The following is a 20443-nucleotide window of genomic DNA, read 5'->3' on the forward strand; positions in this document are numbered from 1 at the left end:
ACAATATCTCTGTTATTTCTTAAATTTCATGTTATTTTACAATTATCTCAACTTTAAAAAAAAAAAATCCAAGCCTAGAAAAAGAGAATAGAAAATCACTAACCAAGAAAAGTTGAAAGAACCATCCCGAGTAACTTTGGAAAACAGTGGGTTGAGTAGGTACTGTGAAGCTAAATAAAAAGAACTGTACAGAAATACTAATCGCTGCAATTCTAGTTCCAAGTGTTACCAATTCTGGAACTACTTCAGATGTTTATTAGGGGTGAACAAATCTAGTATGGATAATAACAGCCAGGATTGTAATTTTTGTAAAAATAAATTACAGGTAAGGGAAGGTAGATGACTTCAGTGAACACTGGTATTCAGTTGTAATCATATTTATTTTCAACTACATACGTGGTGTGATATGTATATATGCTTCTTGGTGGTTTTGTTTTTATTTGTTTTGTTTTGTTTTTGAGATGGAGTCCAGCTCTGTCGCCCAGGCTGGAGTGCAGTGGCCGGATCTCAGCTCACTGCAAGCTCCGCCTCCCAGGTTTACGCCATTCTCCTGCCTCAGCCTCCTGAGCAGCTGGGACCACAGGCACTTGCCACCTCGCCCGGCTAGTTTTTTGTATTTTTTAGTAGAGACGGGGTTTCACCGTGTTAGCCAGGATGGTCTCGATCTCCTGACATCGCGATCCGCCCGTCTCGGCCTCCCAAAATGCTGGGATTACAGGCTTGAGCAACCACGCCCGTCTGTTTGTTTGTTTTAAGACAGAGTCTTGCTCTGTAGCCCACGCTGGAATGCAGTGGTGCAGTCTCAGCTCACTGCAGCCTCCACCTGACAGATTCAAGTGATTGTCCTGCCTCAGCCTGCCAAATAGCTGGGATCACAGGCACCCATCACCATGCCCAGCTAATTTTTTTTTTTTTTTTTTTTTTTTTTAGTAGAGATGGGATTTCACCATGTTGGCCAATTGGTCTTGAACTCCTGACATGTGATCTGCCCCCATAAGCCCCCCAAAGTGCTGTGATTACAGCTTGAGCTGAGCCATCATGCTGTCCTGTGTATATGTTTTTAAGTTTAGACACATACATACAAGTAAGCATAACAATAGAGATATGTGTGTGAGCACTGATGTGGTATATACACATATATTTCCAAGTTCTATACACTGAGAATGTCTAAAAATAATGACCCCAATAACATAGGTATCTAGCAGTTGGTATCTAGAGCTTAATTTGTAAGTACCATTTTATGATAAAAGAACCAGATCTGCTTGGAAAGTTGGTTTGTTCCTAGGCAGGAGCAGATGACTATGAGCATATTGACCTAGATGCAAGCCATTAAGGAAATTGTCAAAAAAGAAAAGAAATAATATCAAGTAGGCATAGGAACCAACTGAAAAGCTCTCATGTTTAATATTGAAACAATTTTAGGAAAAAGATAAATAATAGATTGTTACACTTAGCATAAAATAAATGCTTATACTGATGTAAGCAAATAACTGTATAAGTAAATAAATGAAGGAAATAGAGTTACACCATTAGAGCATAACAGTAGTAACTGATACAAGAAAGATTCACTGATGATTACCAAAATTAATGGGGAATAGTTGAATGGTAAACAGTATATTTTCTTTCTTTTTTTTAATACGGAGTTTCGCTCTTTTTGCCCAGGTTGGAGTGTAATGGCGTGATCTTGACTAACCACAACCTCTGCTTTTCAGTTTCAAGCGATTTTCCTGCCTCATCCTCCTGAGTAGCTGGGATTACAGGCATCTACCACCATGCCCAGCTAATTTTTTGTACTTTTAGTAGAGATGGGGTTTCACCATGTTAGTGAGGCTGGTCTCAAACTCCAGACCTTGGGTGATCCCACCAGCCTCAGCCTCCCAAAGTGCTGGAATTGCAGGCATGAGCCACCATGCCTGGCCAGTAAACAGTATATTCTCATGTAGGAATTATTAACCTGTTTTTTGCCTTAAAACTAGGGAAGCAGCCGGGTGTGGTGGCTTATGCCTATAATCCTAGCCCTTTGGGAGGCGAAGGTGGGCGGATCACTTGAGCCCAGGAGTTCACCACCAGCCTGGCCAACATGGTGAAACCTCCATCTCTCCTAAAAATACAGAAATTAGCTGATCGTGGTAGTGCCTACCTGCAGTCCTAGCTACTCAGGAAGCTGAGGGAAGAGGATCACTTGAGCCCAGTAGGTTGAGGCTGCAATGAGCTGTGACTGTATCACTGCACTCCAGCCTGGACAATAGGGCAAGATTCTATCTCAAAAAAAAGAAAAATGAAAAAAAAAATACAGTTGAGAAAATAGTAAATTAAACCCAAAATAAGCAAAGATTTTTCAGAAGTACTAGAAACCAATGAAGTTGGGGCGGGGGAGGAAAGAGTAATAGAGAAAGAAACTTTAGTGCCAAAAATGAAAACAATATGTTTTTACTTCTTGTCAATTTGAAGTAATTTGGACTTAATTTGCCTCCTTTGGTGAGAAAATTTTTTAAAAAATATACAGATAAAGTACATTAAACTGTAGCTTCCACACATTAGACATCAGACAAAAAAGGAATATTATTCTTGAGATAGGAAACAAATGAGAGCCCTGCAGTAGCCTTAGACTACAATGTAGGGTGGGAGATTGAGTCAGAACAATGGAATTCCTGACTTGAGGAAACATTGTGGAGAATCCAAGGAGACTAAAGCATCTAAGGCTTGTGGTAGTACACTGGAGAGCTGCATTAATTCTAGTAATCTTTATTTCTCCTTGAATATTCAAGAGAGAACTAAGCACTACATGTAAGTCAGGAAACAATTTGGGGTAAGGAAAGCAACACATGAAAGAATTAGTGGGAACAGTCTAAGATTCTCATAAGAACAGGAAAAATAACTATTCCTCCCAGCCACATTAGATGATTCTGAATTCATAAATATTGACATGTGTGACTTCATCAAAAGGAAAGCTGTTTACTCTTCCAAAAACATTAAGAAAATGAGAAGACAAGGCATAGCATGGGAAAATATTTGGAAAATACGTAACAAAGAATTTCCTAACACTATATTAAAAAGTACATAATTAAAATTCTTAAAATATTTGAAAACTTAACCAAAGAAGATAAATGATATAAAACTGCTCAACATCATTATTCATTTTTATGTTAAAACCACAACAGATACAACTACACCCCTGTCTTTTTGTAGTGTTGGTTTGGATCAGGAGCACATGATACTCAACCATTATTGATAGAATTTTCCCAAGTTATGATCCTTTGGAAAACTGCCAGTTTCTTACAAACTTATTCATAAACTTAATGTACAACTAAGCAGGCTGACTCCTGGATATTTACCAAAATGAAGACTTAAGGTATGTTCTGTATGTGGGTATTTATAGTGGCCTTATCAGCAGTGCTAAGTTGCTTGTGTCCCAGCAATTTTGGGAACAACTTTTGTCCGTTGAATGGCTAATAGATAGATAAACTCTGGTACATTCATATGGTGAAATGCAACACGGCATAGAAAAAGGATTAAGCTGTTGACACACTGAGCTGAATTAAAGGTTCACTTTATGCTAAAGAAAAGCCTCAAATATACATTTAACATATACAAGTCTGACAAAGATGATGCAAGAAAATTATAGACCAGTATCCATTGATACTGGTCTGTAATTGATGCAAAATTCCACAACAAAATACTAGCAAATCCAAGTCAGCAGCATGTTAAAAGAATATTATATCTTGACCAAGTGGGGCTTATTCTGAGAATATGTGGATGATTCAACATGTGAAACTAATCAGTGTAATATACAACCTTAATAAATGAGCAGAAAAAAGCACATTGTTGTCTCAGTTGAGACTGAGAAACCATTTAACAGAACTGAACTTCCTTTCCTGATAAAAAAACATGCAATAAATACAGAACAGAAGGAAACTGCCTCAACTTAGTAAGAGCCGTATTTTAAAAAACTCTGAGCAAGAATATTGTAATATAAAGCTTTTAAGCTAAGAAAATGAACAAGGCAAAGCTGCGCACTTATACCCCTGCTGTTTAATAGGCTACTGGTAGTCCTACCCAGCACAGTTGGGCAAGAAAAAGGAAGAGGCATCCACACTGGGAAAGGAGTAGAAAAATTATCTCTGTTTACACATGCTATGATCTTACATATATTATAAATTTCTGAAGATACTCCTACGAAAACTGTTGGAGTAAGTAATTGAATTAGGTAAAGTAGCAGAATGCAAAGTCGGACAAAAATTGGTTGCATTTCTGTACAGCAACAGTAAACAGTCCCAAAAAGAAAGTATGAAAACATTTATATAGCCATCCAAAAAACAAACAAAAAAAACTTAGGTATTAATTTAACCAAGGTGGTTAAAGATTTATATTGCTCTGCCATGTAAGATGTGCTTGCTTCCCCTTCCCTGTCCACTGTGATAGTTAAGTTTCTTAAGGCCTCTCAATCTTGCTTCCTTACAGCCATGTGGAACTGAGTCAGTTAAACTTCTTTTCTGTATAAATTACCCAGTTTCAGTACTTAACAGCAGTGTGAAAATAGACTAATATGAGCAAAAGATTTGAATAAATGTTTTTTCAAGAAACATACAAATGGCTAAGAGGTACATATAAAAATATTTAATATTGCTAATCATAAAGGCAATGCACAACAAAACTGTATTGAAATACCATTTTAGATGTATTAGAGTAACCACTATAAAAATAGTAACTGCTGGTGAGGATGTGAAAAAATTGAAACCCTTGTGTACTATTGGTGGAACTGTAAAATGGTACAGCCACTGTGGAAAACAATATAGTGGTTCCTTAAAAAGTTAAAAGTAGAAATACAGCTGGGTGTGGTGGCTCACGCTTATAATCCCAGCACTTTGGGAAGTTAAGAGTTCGAGACCAGTCTGGTCAACATGGTGAAACCGTGTCTCTACTAAAAATACAAAAATTAGCCGGAATGGTGGCACACACCTGTAATCCCAGCTTTTCAGGAGGCCAAGGCAGGAGAATCGCTTGAACTTGGGAGGCAGAGGTTGCAGTGAGCCAGGATTGTGCCACTGCACTATGGTTTTGACAACAGAGCAAGACTCTATCTGAAAAAAAATAAGTAAAAGTAGAATTACCATATGCTCCAGCAGTTTTTCTTATTTCTCCTTTGGGTATAAACTCAAAGGAATTGAAAGCAGGGTCTCAAAAGAGTTAGTGTACACTCGGTAGTCATAGTGACATTCACCGTTGATAAATGTAAAAATGTTTTTGGTGTGCATTATCTGATAAGTTGATAAATGTATATACATATTATGAAATATTATTCACCATTGAAGGAAATTCTGTAATATGCTACCGTGTAGATGAGCCTTGAGAACATTATGCTAAGTGAAATAAGCCAATTATAAAAACACAAATTATGTTAGATATCACTTATGTGAGGTTGTATTTATAGGTACCAGAAGAATGCTGATTTTCAGAGGTTGTCGATAGGAAGTTTTTAGGAGTTTTTTAGGAGTTGTTTAATAGGTAAAATTTCAGTTTTGCAAGATGAAGAGAGGTCTGAGATGTATGGTGGTGATGGTTGTACAGCAGCCATCATGAATGTGCTTTTATTGGGGGTGGGGACAGAGTCCTGCTCTGTCGCCCAGGCTGGAGTGCAGTGGCACAATCTTGGCTCACTGCAAGCTCCGCCTCACGCGTTCACGCCTTAGTCCTGCCCCAGCCTCCCAAGTAGCTGGGACTACAGGTGCCCGCCACTACGCCCGGCTAATTTTTTGTATTTTTAGTAGAGACGAGGTTTCACTGCGTTAGCCAAGATGGTCTCGATCTCCTGACCTCGTGATCCGCCTGGCTCGGCCTCCCAAAGTGCTGGGATTACAGGCATGAGCCACAGCGCTTGGCCATGAATGTTCTTAATGACACTAAACTTTACACTTTAATGATTTTAAAAGTAAATATTGTGTTGTATTTATTTTACCACAGTAATACTAATTAGAAAAAAGAATAAAGGCACATTCCAGTTCATCAGTATTCTTAAAGGGTGGCTTTAAAATGGAATGAATACTCCAGATTTGGCACCAGATTTCTCTTTATGTATTTGTGAAGCCTAACACATTAGCATTTTACCCCATTATTAGTTACATTGTCCTGTAGATTTGTAGTGACGAACTAAAATCTGGTTTTATAAAGAATCCTACTTGTTCTGTGCTCCTCTCCGTTTAATTTGCTGTCATATTTCTAAATTAATCAGATTTTACATTTTTCCTCATTAGATTTAATGTTTTTTTTAAAAAGCATAAAAAGTAAATTATGTAAACGCCACCACAATAATAAAAAGGAGGGAAACAGTAAATCTTTATGCTTTCCCGTATATAACATTCTGGAAAAGGCTACTCCAGGTTTGTGAAGAACACATCAGTGGTTGCCAGGAATTAATAGCAGGAGATTCGTTTGGCTTACAAAGTGCTGCTATTAGGAAATTTGGAAGGTATTTAAGGGATTGTTTGATATTCCAATTGTGGTGGTTACACAGCTGGCTGCCATTTGTAAAACTCAACATCCTATGGCTTCAACAAAGTACCTTCTATTGTATGTGAATTTTAGTGTATGTATTAGTATTTAAAATTTATTTTTAAATTTATAACAATTTTTTAATTGTGAAAGTTCACCACAAAGAAAAACACAGTGTACCACCTTAGCAAATTCAAAATATTGCCATACATTTAGCTAAAAATGACATTTTCTGATGCTTATTATTACGAAAATATTGTTGTTAGATGTTCTTGATAGCTTCCAGAACAACCTCTTTCAAGGCAGCATTAGTTCTCATTTTGTATACTCACCATTGGTATTTTCTTAGGATTGGTTCACCTTTTATGCCTATGTTTACTCTAGAACAGGGAAAACCTTTCACTTTTCACTTGGAAAAATTGCTTTGATGGGCAGTGTTAGCTAAGTAGTAGGATCTTTTCACTATATCACCGAAGTAAGCAGAATAATTCAAGTTTTAAGGCAGTAGTTACAGCATCCACATAAGCATTAGGTTCTTTCTCGTGTAAATGTCATTTTGTACTTGAATTGAAAGTGTTTGTTGAATATACTGTGCTCTCTAAAGCAAACATTATTCTAAACCTACTATGCAGCTTAGTCACACCATTTGTGATAACTTTTTGACACTGTAGTTTCATTGTTACTGTAAGCACTTCAATTGTGTTGCCTCTGCAAACATAATGCGCATTTCTCCTTTCTGTGTAGCTTAAAATCTCAGCTTACGTTTCTGTCATTGTTATTTTTGTTGTTATAAAATATGGATATTCTAGGCATGTATTATGTTGCTCATTTTATTTCATTTCCTTCTTAGGCTTTGGGGTGAACCTGTTAATCTCCGTGAACAACATGATGCCTTAGAGTTTTTTAATTCTTTGGTGGATAGTTTAGATGAAGCTTTAAAAGCTTTAGGACACCCAGCTATACTAAGTAAAGTCCTAGGAGGCTCCTTTGCTGATCAGAAGATCTGCCAAGGCTGCCCACATAGGTAAGTGCTAATTATGTTTTTAATGTGTACTTCATGGTTTTTTTTTAAATAATAGTGTAAATCTTTCATTAGTACTTATGTAAAAGCAGAGTGTACCAAATGCCTAGGACTGTGAATGAATTACATTCATATGCATACTACACTATTCTGATTTTATTCTTCCCAGGAATGTTTGGTTACTACTTTATTACTTGCTCAATTCATTCTTGTTTGCTTTGTCTTACCCTGTCTTAAAATGGCATTTTCCATAAATCAACACTTATTCTTTAAAGAGACATTTTCTTTTTATGTTCTAACTAGCAATCAGAATAGTTAAATGGAACTTCCAAACATAATGGCAAAACTGGAGTAGTAACCCATTATTCATGGTTTCACTTTCCACATCATCGTTCACTTTGGGAGGCTGAGGCGGGTGGATCACGAGGTCAGGAGATTGAGACCATTCTGGCCAACATGGTGAAACCCCGCCTGTAGAAAAATGCAAAAATTAACTAAGTGTGGTAGCATGTGCCTGTAATCCCAGCTACTCTCAAAAAAAAAAAAAAGTGGAAGATCCCAGAAATAAACAATTTATAAGTTTTAAACTGTGTCCCATTCTAAATAGTGTGATCAAATTTGGGGCTGTCCTGCTTTGTCCTTACCAGGATGTGAATCATCCCTTTGTCCAGCATATCCATATTGTCTCTGTGCCTGTTAGCTGCTTAGTTGCTGTCTCAGTTGTCAGATTGACTGGCAAAGATATCACACAACTTACGTTCAAATACCTCTTATTTTACTTAGTAATATTCTGGTAATTCAGACATGCCAAAGAAAAGGCTAAGAGCAGCTGCTAATCTATTCCTGTGCATCATTTATAAATTGAACATAATCAAACTTAAGTTATATGTGTTTAGGAAGAAAACATAGTATATACATAGTATATAGAGTTCAGTGCTGTCTGAGGTGTTAGCCATCTCCTGGGGGTTTTGAAACGTATCTCCGAAGGAGATAACAATTAAATGACTTAAATTACTCTCAATTCTTACTATGCTTGGGAAGTGTTACATATGCTTGCACATCAAACCACTTAGCAAGATTTGACAAGACAGGAAACAGTAAAAATATCTGTAACATAAATAAAATATATATTCTAACCAAACTTATTATTAGCGTCCCAAGACTTCTGTATTATAAGACATTGGGGGTTGTTTTGTATTGTATTGTTCTTTGAGATAGAGTCTCAGTCTGTCACCCAGGTTGGAATGCAGGGGCACAATCACAGCTCACTGCAGCCTCAACCTTCCAAGCTCAAGCAGTCCTCTCACTTCAGCCTCCTAAGTAGCTAGCACTATAATCACATGCCGTAACACCCAGCTAAATTTTGTATTCCTTATAGAATTAGGGTTTCACCATGTTTCTCAGACTGGACTTGAGCTCCAGGCTCAAGCTTTCCTCCTGCCTCAACCTCCCAAAGTGCTAGGATTACAGGCATGAGCCTCTACACCTTGCCGGAGTATCACTTTTAATTGCAGTAACTTTTAATTATTTTATTCTCTAAGATAGCCTTATTCTCCACTGTGGGGTGGTTCCTGATCGAAAGCAACTTGCATAAGTCATTTACAAGTGTAATTTTATTTTTGTGACTGTCTTGTTTTTCCTGAATAAATGAAAAGTTTCCAACTATGAGAAACTGGCCAGGGGCGGTGGCTAACACCTGTAATCCCAGCCCTTTGGGAGGCCAACACTGGCAGATTACTTGATGTCAGGAGTTCGAGACCAGCCTGACCAACATGGTAAAACTCCATTTCTACTAAAAATACAAAAAACTTAGCTGGTCAGGGTGACAGGCTCCCGTAATCCCAGCTACTCAGAAGGGTGAGACAGGAAAATCACTTGAAGCCAGGAGGCAGAGGTTGCAGTGAGCCGAGATTGCACCACTGTACCCTAGACTGTGCAACGGAGTGAGATAGTGTTTAGACATTTTGAAAATAATGGTTAGATGAATGGATTTGATGGTTGACATTGCCTGTGCCATCTAATTTTCTGAGTGTGTAGGAAATTACCATAATCTGTGATGCTGTCTCAGTCTTGCATTATTTACTCTCTACTCCGTTTGTTTGTTTGTTTGTTTGTTTAAGACAGGGTATCACTATGTTTCCTGGCTGAAGTATAGTGATTATTCAAAAGTGTGATCATAGCACACAACACCTTCAAACTCCTGGCCTCAAGTGACCCTCCTACCTCAGCCTTTTGAGTAGCTGCCACTACAGGCAAATGCCACACCACACCTGGCTCTCTCCTTGTGTTTATGACTTTATAGACAAGAACACCAGAGGCATTTAAGCATGATAAGTGTTTGAACTTACTCATTAGGAAAGTATTTATGACACAAATTGAGGGACACTTAAAAATAAAGTACATTAATGGTTTAGAATAGGCTTTTTTTAGAGTTTGATTAGTTCTTATTTTTACCTCTTCATGAATTACTGTTTAAACAGATAATATGTGTCATAGTGTGATAAAACATAAAGAACTTAAGAAGTAAGGCCACACAAGCTGGTTTTCAAAGCATCACTCCACCTCATAAAATGTATCAATTAATTATTTTTGACTTCTGTACTCAACTCCATTGTCTTAGCTTTAAAGTAGGGATGGATATGTACCTCTAATGTGGCTTTTATGAGGGTAAAGATGAGCTATATCTGTGTAAGGAATCTAATACATACAGTGCCTAGTAAAAAATAAGCAACTGATAAAAGACGTTACTTATTAATAACATTGTATGATTAATATACTTGACATGATGTGTTAAATACTGCATATGTATTTTTCATCAAGTTCACAATTAAGGAAAAGATCTACTTACTGATTGTTACTTTTTAAGAGTCTTGTTCTGTCTCCCAGGCACTCGAGTGCAATGGTGCAATCTCAGCTTACTGCATCTTCTGCCCCCTGGATTCAAGTGATTCACCTGCCTCAGCCTCCCAAGTAACTGGGATTACAGTCATATGCCACCACACCTGGCTACTTTACATATATATATATATTATATATATATATATTTTTTTTTTTTTTTTTTTTTTAGTAGAGATAGGATTTCACCATGTTGGCCAAGCTGGTCATGAACTCCTGACTTGTGGTGATCCACCTGCTTTGGGCTCCCAAGTGCTGAGATTACAAGCATGAGCCATGGCACCCAGAAGGATAAGATTAGAAACCAGGCTGGGCACGATGGCTCACCTATGTAATCCCAGCACTTAGGGAGGACAAGGCAGAAGGATCACTTCACCCCAGGAGTTGAAGACCAGCATAGGCAACAGCAAGAACCCATCTCTACAAAAAAAAAAAAAAAATTGCTTGTGCGTGATGATACCCAGTAGGCCTAGCTGCTAGGGAGGCTGAGGTGGGAGAATCACCAAGGGCAGCTGTCCCCAACCTTCTAGCCCAAGAGACCAGTTCTAGGGAATATCATTTTTTTCACAGACTGAGGATGAGGGGATAGTAGTGGGGTGACTCAAGCGTCTTGTATTTATTGTGCACTTTATTTCTGTTATTATTACATTATAATATGTAATGAAATAATTATACATCTCACCATAATGACCATAATACAGAATCAGTAGGAGCTTTGAGCTTGTTTTCCTGAAGCTAGTCGGTCCCATTTGGAGGCAATGGGAGGCAGTAATAGATGATCACACTTTGGATTCTTACAAGGAGTGCGCAACCTACATCGCTCACATGTGTAGTTTATAGTAGGGTTCTTGCTCCTATGAGAATCAAATGCTGTCCCTGATCTGACAGGAGACGAAGCTCCGTTGGTAGTGCTAGCTGTGGTGAGTGGTTTAAATACAGATTAAGCTTCGCCAGCTTGCCCACCACTCACTGGCTGCAGTGCGGCCCTGTTCCCAATAGGACACATACCAGTGCTGGCTGGGAATCCGTGGCATACGCCCAGGAGTTCAAGGCTACGGTGAGCTATGATTGTGCCACTGTACTCCAGTCTGAGCAAGACCCTGTCTATAAAAAATTAAAAAAAAAAAAAAAACTAAACCTATAGAATACATTCTTTGTTGTTGTTGTTGTTGTAGTGGTGGTGGTGGTAGTTGTTGTTGAGGCGGAGTCTCGCTCTGTCGCCCGGACTGGAGTGCAGTGGCGGAATGTCAGTCACTGTGCAAGCTCCGCCTCCCGGGTTTACGCCATTCTCCTGCCTCAGCCTCCCGAGTAGCTGGGACTACAGGCGCCCGCCACCTCGCCCGGCTAGTTTTTTGTATTTTTTAGTAGAGACGGGGTTTCACCGTGTTAGCCAGGATGGTCTCCATCTCCTGACCTCGTGATCCGCCCGTCTCGGCCTCCCAAAGTGAATACATTCTTTTAATTTGTTTCATTAATATTATCTTTAGGTATGAATGTGAAGAATCTTTTACAACTTTGAATGTGGACATTAGAAATCATCAAAATCTTCTTGATTCTTTGGAACAGTATATCAAAGGAGATTTATTGGAAGGTGCAAATGCATATCGTTGTGAAAAATGTGATAAAAAGGTATTTTTTTTTTTACTTTTGAAAAGTAATGATTGCGTTGAACAGTACAGGAAGACATTGGAGTTGTTTATGCTCATCTTCAAAATTAACTTCTGCTTTATCTCTGCTGTTACAGTAGTAGCAGAGCGGTGGTCAAGATGATAACTGGTTTAAAGCAAAATATAGTGCCAGACTAAGAAAAAAAAAAAAACATTTTTATTGGGTGAATAATTTTGAAAGTCACAGAATCTCACAAGTTTTTCCATCTCTGCCGTTTAATCAGTTACAATTGAGTGCTTCAATGTTGAAGAGTTGATAGTAGAAAACATTATTTTCTTACTCAGGTTTTCTCTTGCTAATTTTATTTGGTTATATCAGATTTTCACAACCACATGTAGTTTCACAAACATCTCATTTTATTTTATTTTATTTTATTTTATTTTATTTTATTTTATTTTATTTTTTTGAGACGGATTGTTGTACTGTCATGTGGGTTGGAGTGCAATTGGCATGATCTCGGCTCACTGCAACCTCTGCCTCTGGGTTCAAGCGATTCTCCCACCTCAGCCTCCCAAGTAGCTAAGATTACAGGCACCTGCCAGCACACCTGGCTAAGTTTTTGTATTTTTAGTAGAGACGGGGTTTCACTGTGTTGGCCAGGCTGGTCTTGAACTCCTGACCTCGTGATCTGCCTGTGCTCCCAAAGTGCTGGCAACACAGGCGTGAGCCACTGTGCCTGGCCCAGATTTCATTTTTTAGGCCTAGCCAGTTAATTTTTATCTCTGGCACTTAGTTTGGGAGATGGAATGATAACATGTCTTTGACGATACTATACATTAAATAATGTATATAATTTCCTTGAGCTTCATAACCCCTCATCTTCAAGCTGCCTGCATTGTTTTGAACTTACACACCATTTAGATTGTGGTTTGTTATAAAACCATAATGCCTGTTACCCACACTTCTGACACTTGGGACAATTTCTTCTTACCCTTTCTGCTACTCTTAATCCACGTATTTTAAAATAATTATATATAAGTAGTACCTTTTTATAAGACAGGATTAATTCATTAATATGTATGCAGCACTTAGTGTATTACCTGGTATTTAAGTGCTATAAACATTAGGTGCTATTAAAATTGCTTATCATATGTCTTCAGTTTACTCACAGCAAATTCTGTTGATTAGCATAAAAGGAAACGTCGGAGGAGTAACACAGTCAAGTAATAGTGGTCATATGGAACCACATAGTCATCAGTGTATTTATCAGTAATATTTTCCAGTTTGCAAGAAATGAGGACCTTTCATTTCCACAGCTTCTGCAAATACCAATTCCTCTAAACGTGTATTAAAAATATTTGAAAACAAAAAATAGCAATACCACAACAAAAAGTAATATGAATTAAAAAACCATTAGAGTGTAATAACCATTTACATAGCATACGTAATACATTGTATTAAGTAAGTTATATAGAGATGGATTAAACTGTACAGGAGGATGTCTGTAGATGATACGTAAATACTGCCCCATTTAAAATCAGAAACTTGAGCAGACACAGATTTTGATATTATGTCCCCTACAGATACCAAAGGATGAGTATATTTATATATTTTTAGCTTTGGTAAGTAAGGATTAAGTCAGTTATGACGTAATTACCCTGATGGTGTTTATTATTATTTAATCATCTGTTTATAAATAAATTTAAATAGATCATAAACTTTAAAATTAACATGAAATAGTTTTAGTTTCTGTTCTGATTACAAGAGAACATCTGTTTATATTCTCTGTTTATTATAGGTTGACACAGTAAAGCGCCTGCTAATTAAAAAATTGCCTCGGGTTCTTGCTATCCAACTCAAACGATTTGACTATGACTGGGAAAGAGAATGTGCAATTAAATTCAATGATTATTTTGAATTTCCTCGAGAGCTGGATATGGGACCTTACACAGTAACAGGTGTTGCAAAGCTGGAAAGGGATAATGTAAACTCAGAAAATCAGTTGATTGAACAGAAAGAGCAGTCTGAAAATGAAACTACAGGAGGCACAAAGTACAGACTTATAGGTGTGCTTGTACACAGTGGTCAAGCAAGCGGTGGGCATTATTATTCTTACATCATTCAAAGGAATGGTAAAGATGATGAGAGAGATCACTGGTATAAGTTTGATGATGGAGATGTAACAGAATGCAAAATGGATGATGATGAAGAAATGAAAAATCAGTGTTTTGGTGGAGAGTACGTGGGAGAAGTATTTGATCACATGATGAAGCGCATGTCATATAGGCGGCAGAAGAGGTGGTGGAATGCTTACATACTTTTTTATGAACAAATGGATATGATAGATGAAGATGATGAGATGATAAGATATATATCAGAGCTAACTATTGCAAGACCCCATCAGATCATTATGTCACCAGCCATTGAGAGAAGTGTACGGAAACAAAATGTGCAATTTATGCATAACCGAATGCAATATAGTTTAGAGTATTTTCAGTTTGTGAAAAAACTGCTTACATGTAATGGTGTTTATTTAAACCTTGCTCCAGGTAAGCTTTGGAAGTAGCTTCTTACTAATAAAGAATAGTTTTTATTTGGCATCTAGAATTTCTTACAAGGCATCAAGTGTGTTTTATCTTTTTCTTCAGTTTTTCTTTTATTTTTTTATAGAATCTTTAGCCTCATTTTATATGAATGTGTTGGCTTTTTTGGTTTAGTTATTTTAAAATGAAAAATCTAGGATATGTACCTTTGAACAGTGATTCTTAATATATGGAAATACAGAAAAGCATTTATTATAGTAATTACTATTTTTTACTCAAGCATTAGTTTGAAATATGGGTTAGGGAAGTGGTAAGATAATCACTAAGAAGTAACTAAGATTTTTTTAACATGGAGTTTGAAGATAAAAATGTTTTTAACCATATATGTACTTTTTATTTAAAGGACAGGATTATTTGTTGCCTGAAGCGGAAGAAATTACTATGATTAGTATTCAGCTTGCTGCTAGATTCCTCTTTACCACTGGATTTCATACCAAGAAAATAGTTCGTGGTCCTGCCAGTGACTGGTACATGGCTTTGGATTTCATTCATGTAGTACTTATAGTTGTTTTGGTTCTTTATTATACTGTTTTATTTTTTCCTAACCATGAAAATATCATTTGAAATGTCAAATATAGAATAAAAATCTTGGCAGTAGTCATGAGATAAATCTTATTAAAATTAAAATTGCCTAATCTAAATATGCCTTTAAAAATTTGCTTCTACTCCTGTGAATTTGTATCACATCTTAAGTCTATTTCATCATTAAATTATTTTATTTTTACTAGATGAAGTAAGTTCTCACCTATAGTTTAAAAGGTAGATGATTTTTAAGTCAGGTGTGGTGGCTCATACCTGTAATCCCAACACTTCGGGAGGCCAAAGTGGCAGAACTTGAAGCTAGGCATTTAAGACCAGCTTGGGCAACATAGTGAAACCTCGTCTCAACAAAAAGTTAAATTACCTAGGTGTGGTGACTCACACCTGTAATCCTAGCACTTTAGGATCCACCTAATCCACCACAGGCTGGGATGGATGGATCAATTTAGGCCTGGAGTTTGAGGCTAGCCTAGGCAACATAGCAAAATTCCCTCTATACAAAAAGTAAAATAATTAGCTAGATCTAGTAGCTTATTCATGTAGAGCCAGCTACTTGGGAGGCTGAGGCAGTAGGATCGTTTGAGCCCAGGAGTTTGAAGCTGAAGTTAGCTCTAATTGCACCACTGCATTTATTCCAGCTTGGTCTGTAGAGACTGCCTCTTTAAAAATTAAAAAAAGACAATTTAAAAATGGCTGTGTAGTTTGAAATTACTATTTATAAAAGTATGGGATACATTGTAATACCTTGATTTAACAACTCAGCATTGTTTCTATTGAAAGATACTAAAGAAATGTTACTGCACTGGGGAGAGTTTGATCATGGATTTGCAGAGAGCTACACTTATTTTGTATTTCATTCATTTTTTTGACTCGTACTACGGTCACAAAGCTTTATTAGTCTGATATTTGTACTAAAACCAACTGACCATTAATTGGAGAGAACATGTTAGATCACTGTTTGGTTCATAAAAATCTGTTTCTTCAATATAGCAAGCAAAATAAACACATTACTAAAATTTGACATTCATAGATGTTTCTGTTTTAGGTATGATGCACTGTGCATTCTCCTCCGTCACAGCAAGAATGTACTTTTTGGTTTGCTCATAATGTCCTTTTTAATGTATCAAATCGCTTCTCTGAATACCTTCTGGAGTGCCCTAGTGCAGAAGTGAGGGGTGCATTTGCAAAACTTATAGTATTTATTGCACACTTTTCCTTGAAAGATGGGTCTTGTCCTTCTCCTTTTGCATCTCCAGGACCTTCTAGTCAGGTAATTGCACAGCTTCTTTTTTAAAAAAAGCAATTAAATACTTAGAAGTAAACTATGTTTTCTGCAAATTCACATCAGCAAATTTATGTTCCTCTCTTTGATGTATTTGCCATAAACAAATGCATACATACATTATAACACCTGTGAGTTCGTAAAATTATTTCATGGTAATAGTGATTGCTGGGCATTCTGAAAAGAAGAGAAATTCCTTTTGTGTATTCAGTTATTTAGTTATTTCATAAATCCTTAGGTTTTACATTTTTAAGATTTGCTTTTATTAAAAGCAAATTAAAAGCTTTTTAGTGAAACACTGTAACATGAAATTGAAATTAGTGATAATGTAAATAAATAATCCACTTACATTCTTCTGTTGATATTGCGGGGGTTTTTTGTTTGCTTGTTTGTTTTACAATTACAGCAACATACAAGATCTACAATGAAGTCTACCTGAGCTCTTCATTCTTTCTCTCAAAGAGCAACTATATTTAATAATTTTCTTTCTGAAAGATTTGCTGTGTATATGAACAAGACCTTTTGTATGCAAATGAAACCTGTTTCTGCATTTTGATGCTGATAAAATAATACTTCATGTTTCACAGGCATGTGATAACTTGAGCTTGAGTGACCACTTATTAAGAGCCACACTAAATCTCTTGAGAAGGGAAGTGTCAGAGCATGGACGTCATTTACAGCAATATTTTAATTTGTTTGTAATGTATGCCAATTTAGGTAAGAATTTTTCATAAATATATTAATGATTGTTTCAATTTTATTTTGTTTATTTATTTATTTATTTTGAGACGGAGTCTCACTCTGTCACCCAGGCTGGAGTGCAGTGGCGGGATCTCAGCTGACTGCAAGCTCCGCCTCCCGGGTTTATGCCATTCTCCTGCCTCAGCCTCCCGAGTAGCTGGGACTACAGGCGCCCGCCACCTTGCCCGGCTAGTTTTTTGTATTTTTTAGTAGAGACGGGGTTTCACCATGTTAGCAAGGATGGTCTCGATCTCCTGACTCGTGATCTGCCCGTCTCGGCCTCCCAAAGTGCTGGGATTACAGGCTTGAGCCACCGCGCCCGGCCTCAATTTTAAATATTAAATATGAAGCACATTCTAATCAAGTGATTACATGTAATTTGTTCTGAAGTAGAGCAATATACCATATTCATATTCTCAAAATACATTGCAAATTTTCTGTGTAACTTTAATGGCATTTCTCATATGGTGATTTATGCACTTGTTTTACTTCTTTGATAATCTTTAAGATCAGATACTTTGTCTGATTGATGTTCTCTCTTAATGTTGCTTTTTGAAAAATACTAGCTTCTTGGTGATATCCCACACCATCTGAATCAGAATTCCTAGGGCTTTGATAAGGAATCCATATTTCTAAAGGACCCCGAGTGGTTGTGTTGCTTGTCAAGTTTAAGAATTATTTCTTTGAAGAATTTGACACGTACATATGTTTTTGTTAAAATAAAATGAATTGAAATTAGTAATAATGCAGATATATATCCACTTTAATTCTTCTGTTGATATTGATATTAATATTAATATCAATTAAGAAATGAGATTTTCAGTGTATCTTTCTTAGGGTAGCCTGTTTTTTCTGACATCAACCTATTTATTTCTTCTTTTGAGTGCCTCTAGAATGCTTACCTAAAAAATTCTGTCTTACTCCATTGTGTTTGATGGTTTTTAAAATATTTGCCTTACTCCCCAACTAGCATAATTCTTGCAACAGATGGGTATTGCATAGTAGTACTCAGTCATTATTGAACACATGGATAGATTGCCGGAATACACATCAAAATCATTGTAATGTTTTCAGTGTTGTTTTATGCCTTCTGTATTATAACTATAGAAGCTATTCAGCTAAATTTTATAACTGTGTATCTGTATACACTTTTATATCTGTGGTAAAGTTAGTTGAATAACTTTTACAAGTCACAAATATCTTCCTACCTAAAGTTAAGTTCTGTAGTCATACATTCCTCTAATGAAAGTGTTATCTGTGGCCAGGCGCGGTGGCTCAAGCCTGTAATCCCAGCACTTTGGGAGGCCGAGACGGGCAGATTACGAGGTCAGGAGATCGAGACCACCCTGGCTAACATGGTGAAACCCCGTCACTACTAAAAAATACAAAAAACTATCCGGGTGAGGTGGCGGGCGTCTGTAGTCCCGGCTTCTCGGGAGGCTGAGGCAGGAGAAGAGCGTAAACCCGGGAGGCGGAGCTTGCAGTGAGCTGCGATCCGGCCACTGCACTCCAGCCCGGGGGACAGAGAGAGACTCCGTCTCAAAAAAAAAAAAGAAGAAGAAAGTGTTATCTGTGTTACTAATCTTTGACTTCAACAGGAAGAACGTTTTACCAGTTATTCTTCCTTCTCTGATCATCTCTGTGTTTTCTCTTTCTGTGTCTTGCCTGACTACGTATGAGATTCTGGGATACTTGTAGTAGAGTAAGAAACAGATATTACACAAACATAAATGAAGTCACTTTTATATTTTAAATGTAAAAGTATTAAATTTATGCACTCACAAAAATCCTGTTTTATACTATTTTATTGTAGATATTGGCTGCTCATATACAGCACATTAATAGTTTATAATACAACTTAATGGTAATTTTCCCTGCCAAGAATTAGTATAGATTTATGACTCTTATAAGTCATTAGGGCAGTATGTTTTTAGGTTTTAGAAGTTTTTGGATTTGAGAAAAATGAGACAATGCATTTACAACACATTGTGTAATATTCCCATTAAGACTTCAGGCAGTATCCTACAATCAAACATACTAATATTTCTATGGTGAATAATGAATATTTCCTTCAAAGGTGGAAGAAGTAGCTTGCCAGGAGGAAGGGGTTGGTTAGGATTTTTTAAACTGAGTGGACAGTGCGAGCAGACTTAGTACTGACATAACTTTGCTTCTTAGACACAATGTGAGGTATTTAGTGTGACTTCATACAGTAAAGGATATGGAATAGCAGGACTGATTTGCAGGATTTTCTATTTATGCTATTTTGATTTTATAAAGTAGCCTCGACATTATCAGGAGGGCATGAATGAACCACTTGAGGATCACAGGAGTCTTAACTTAAAAACATCATACTGGCTATAACGTAGAATGGCTTACAATAGACCAAGATAAGAAACTATTGAAAATTTTCTGTAGAAAAATATTGTGGCTGCTTTGTATTAGGGAAACTGGCAGTGTGAAAGACAGGTATGAACGGATCCAGGAGCTTTTTATGAGTTAGAATCAGCAGGAGTTGGTAATTTGATATTTGAGGAAGTGGAGCAGAAATGAGATGTTAAGATGTGATCTGATGAACTGAGAAAATAGCGGTGCCATTTACTGATAGAGGAAAAAGGACTCGTGTGAGCAGACTGCATTTTAAAAGCAGATGGGATACCTATATAAAGAAATCTGGTAGTGGGACACATATGTCCAGAATTTGGAATCATCTAAAATCATTTGGATATATCTATTACTATAGATACGGTTACAAAAAACAAGCCATGTAAGGGAATGTCCTAGAATGGAAATTTTTTCTAGAAGAATTTTTATGGCTCATTTAATTTAGTAAAATTTAAAAAATAATCTTACTTTATTTTTATTTTTATTTATTTTATTTTTTTTAAATGGAGTCTCTCTCTGTCGCCCAAGCTGGAATGCATTGGCGCGTTCTCTTCTCACTGCAACCTCCACCTCCTGGGTTCAAGCAGTTCTCCTGCCTTAGCCTCCCAAGTAGCTTGGATTACAGGCACCCACCACCATGCCCAGCTAATTTTTGTATTTATAGTAGAGATGGGGTTTCACCATGTTGAACAGGCTGGTCTCGAACGCCTGACCTCAGTTGATCCACCTGCTTTGGCCTCCCAAAGTGCTGGGATTACAGGTGTAAGCCACCATTCCCAGCTAGGTTCTGTCTTACTTTCTTATGTTGAAAGTTACTCTTCAGCTAGGTCTTTCCAGCTTCCCTAGGACTTAGAAATTATACATTTCTCTTAGTACCTA

General features: G+C 37.0%; 1 protein-coding gene across 1 annotated transcript in view; it reads left to right on the forward strand.

Moving 5' to 3' along the window:
• Positions 1–20443, forward strand: part of LOC117062150 (probable ubiquitin carboxyl-terminal hydrolase FAF-Y) — a 224474-nt gene that overhangs the window by 189259 nt on the left and 14772 nt on the right. The window contains 7 exon segments of the mRNA XM_033175384.1: positions 7340–7513; positions 11893–12034; positions 13812–14562; positions 14960–15083; positions 16202–16242; positions 16245–16426; positions 17026–17155. Of these exon segments, the coding sequence (XP_033031275.1) occupies positions 7340–7513; positions 11893–12034; positions 13812–14562; positions 14960–15083; positions 16202–16242; positions 16245–16426; positions 17026–17155 (1544 nt within the window).

This window comes from Trachypithecus francoisi, unplaced genomic scaffold (assembly GCF_009764315.1).
Source record: "Trachypithecus francoisi isolate TF-2019V2 unplaced genomic scaffold, Tfra_2.0 Contig00131, whole genome shotgun sequence".
NCBI classification, from domain to species: Eukaryota; Metazoa; Chordata; class Mammalia; order Primates; family Cercopithecidae; genus Trachypithecus; species Trachypithecus francoisi.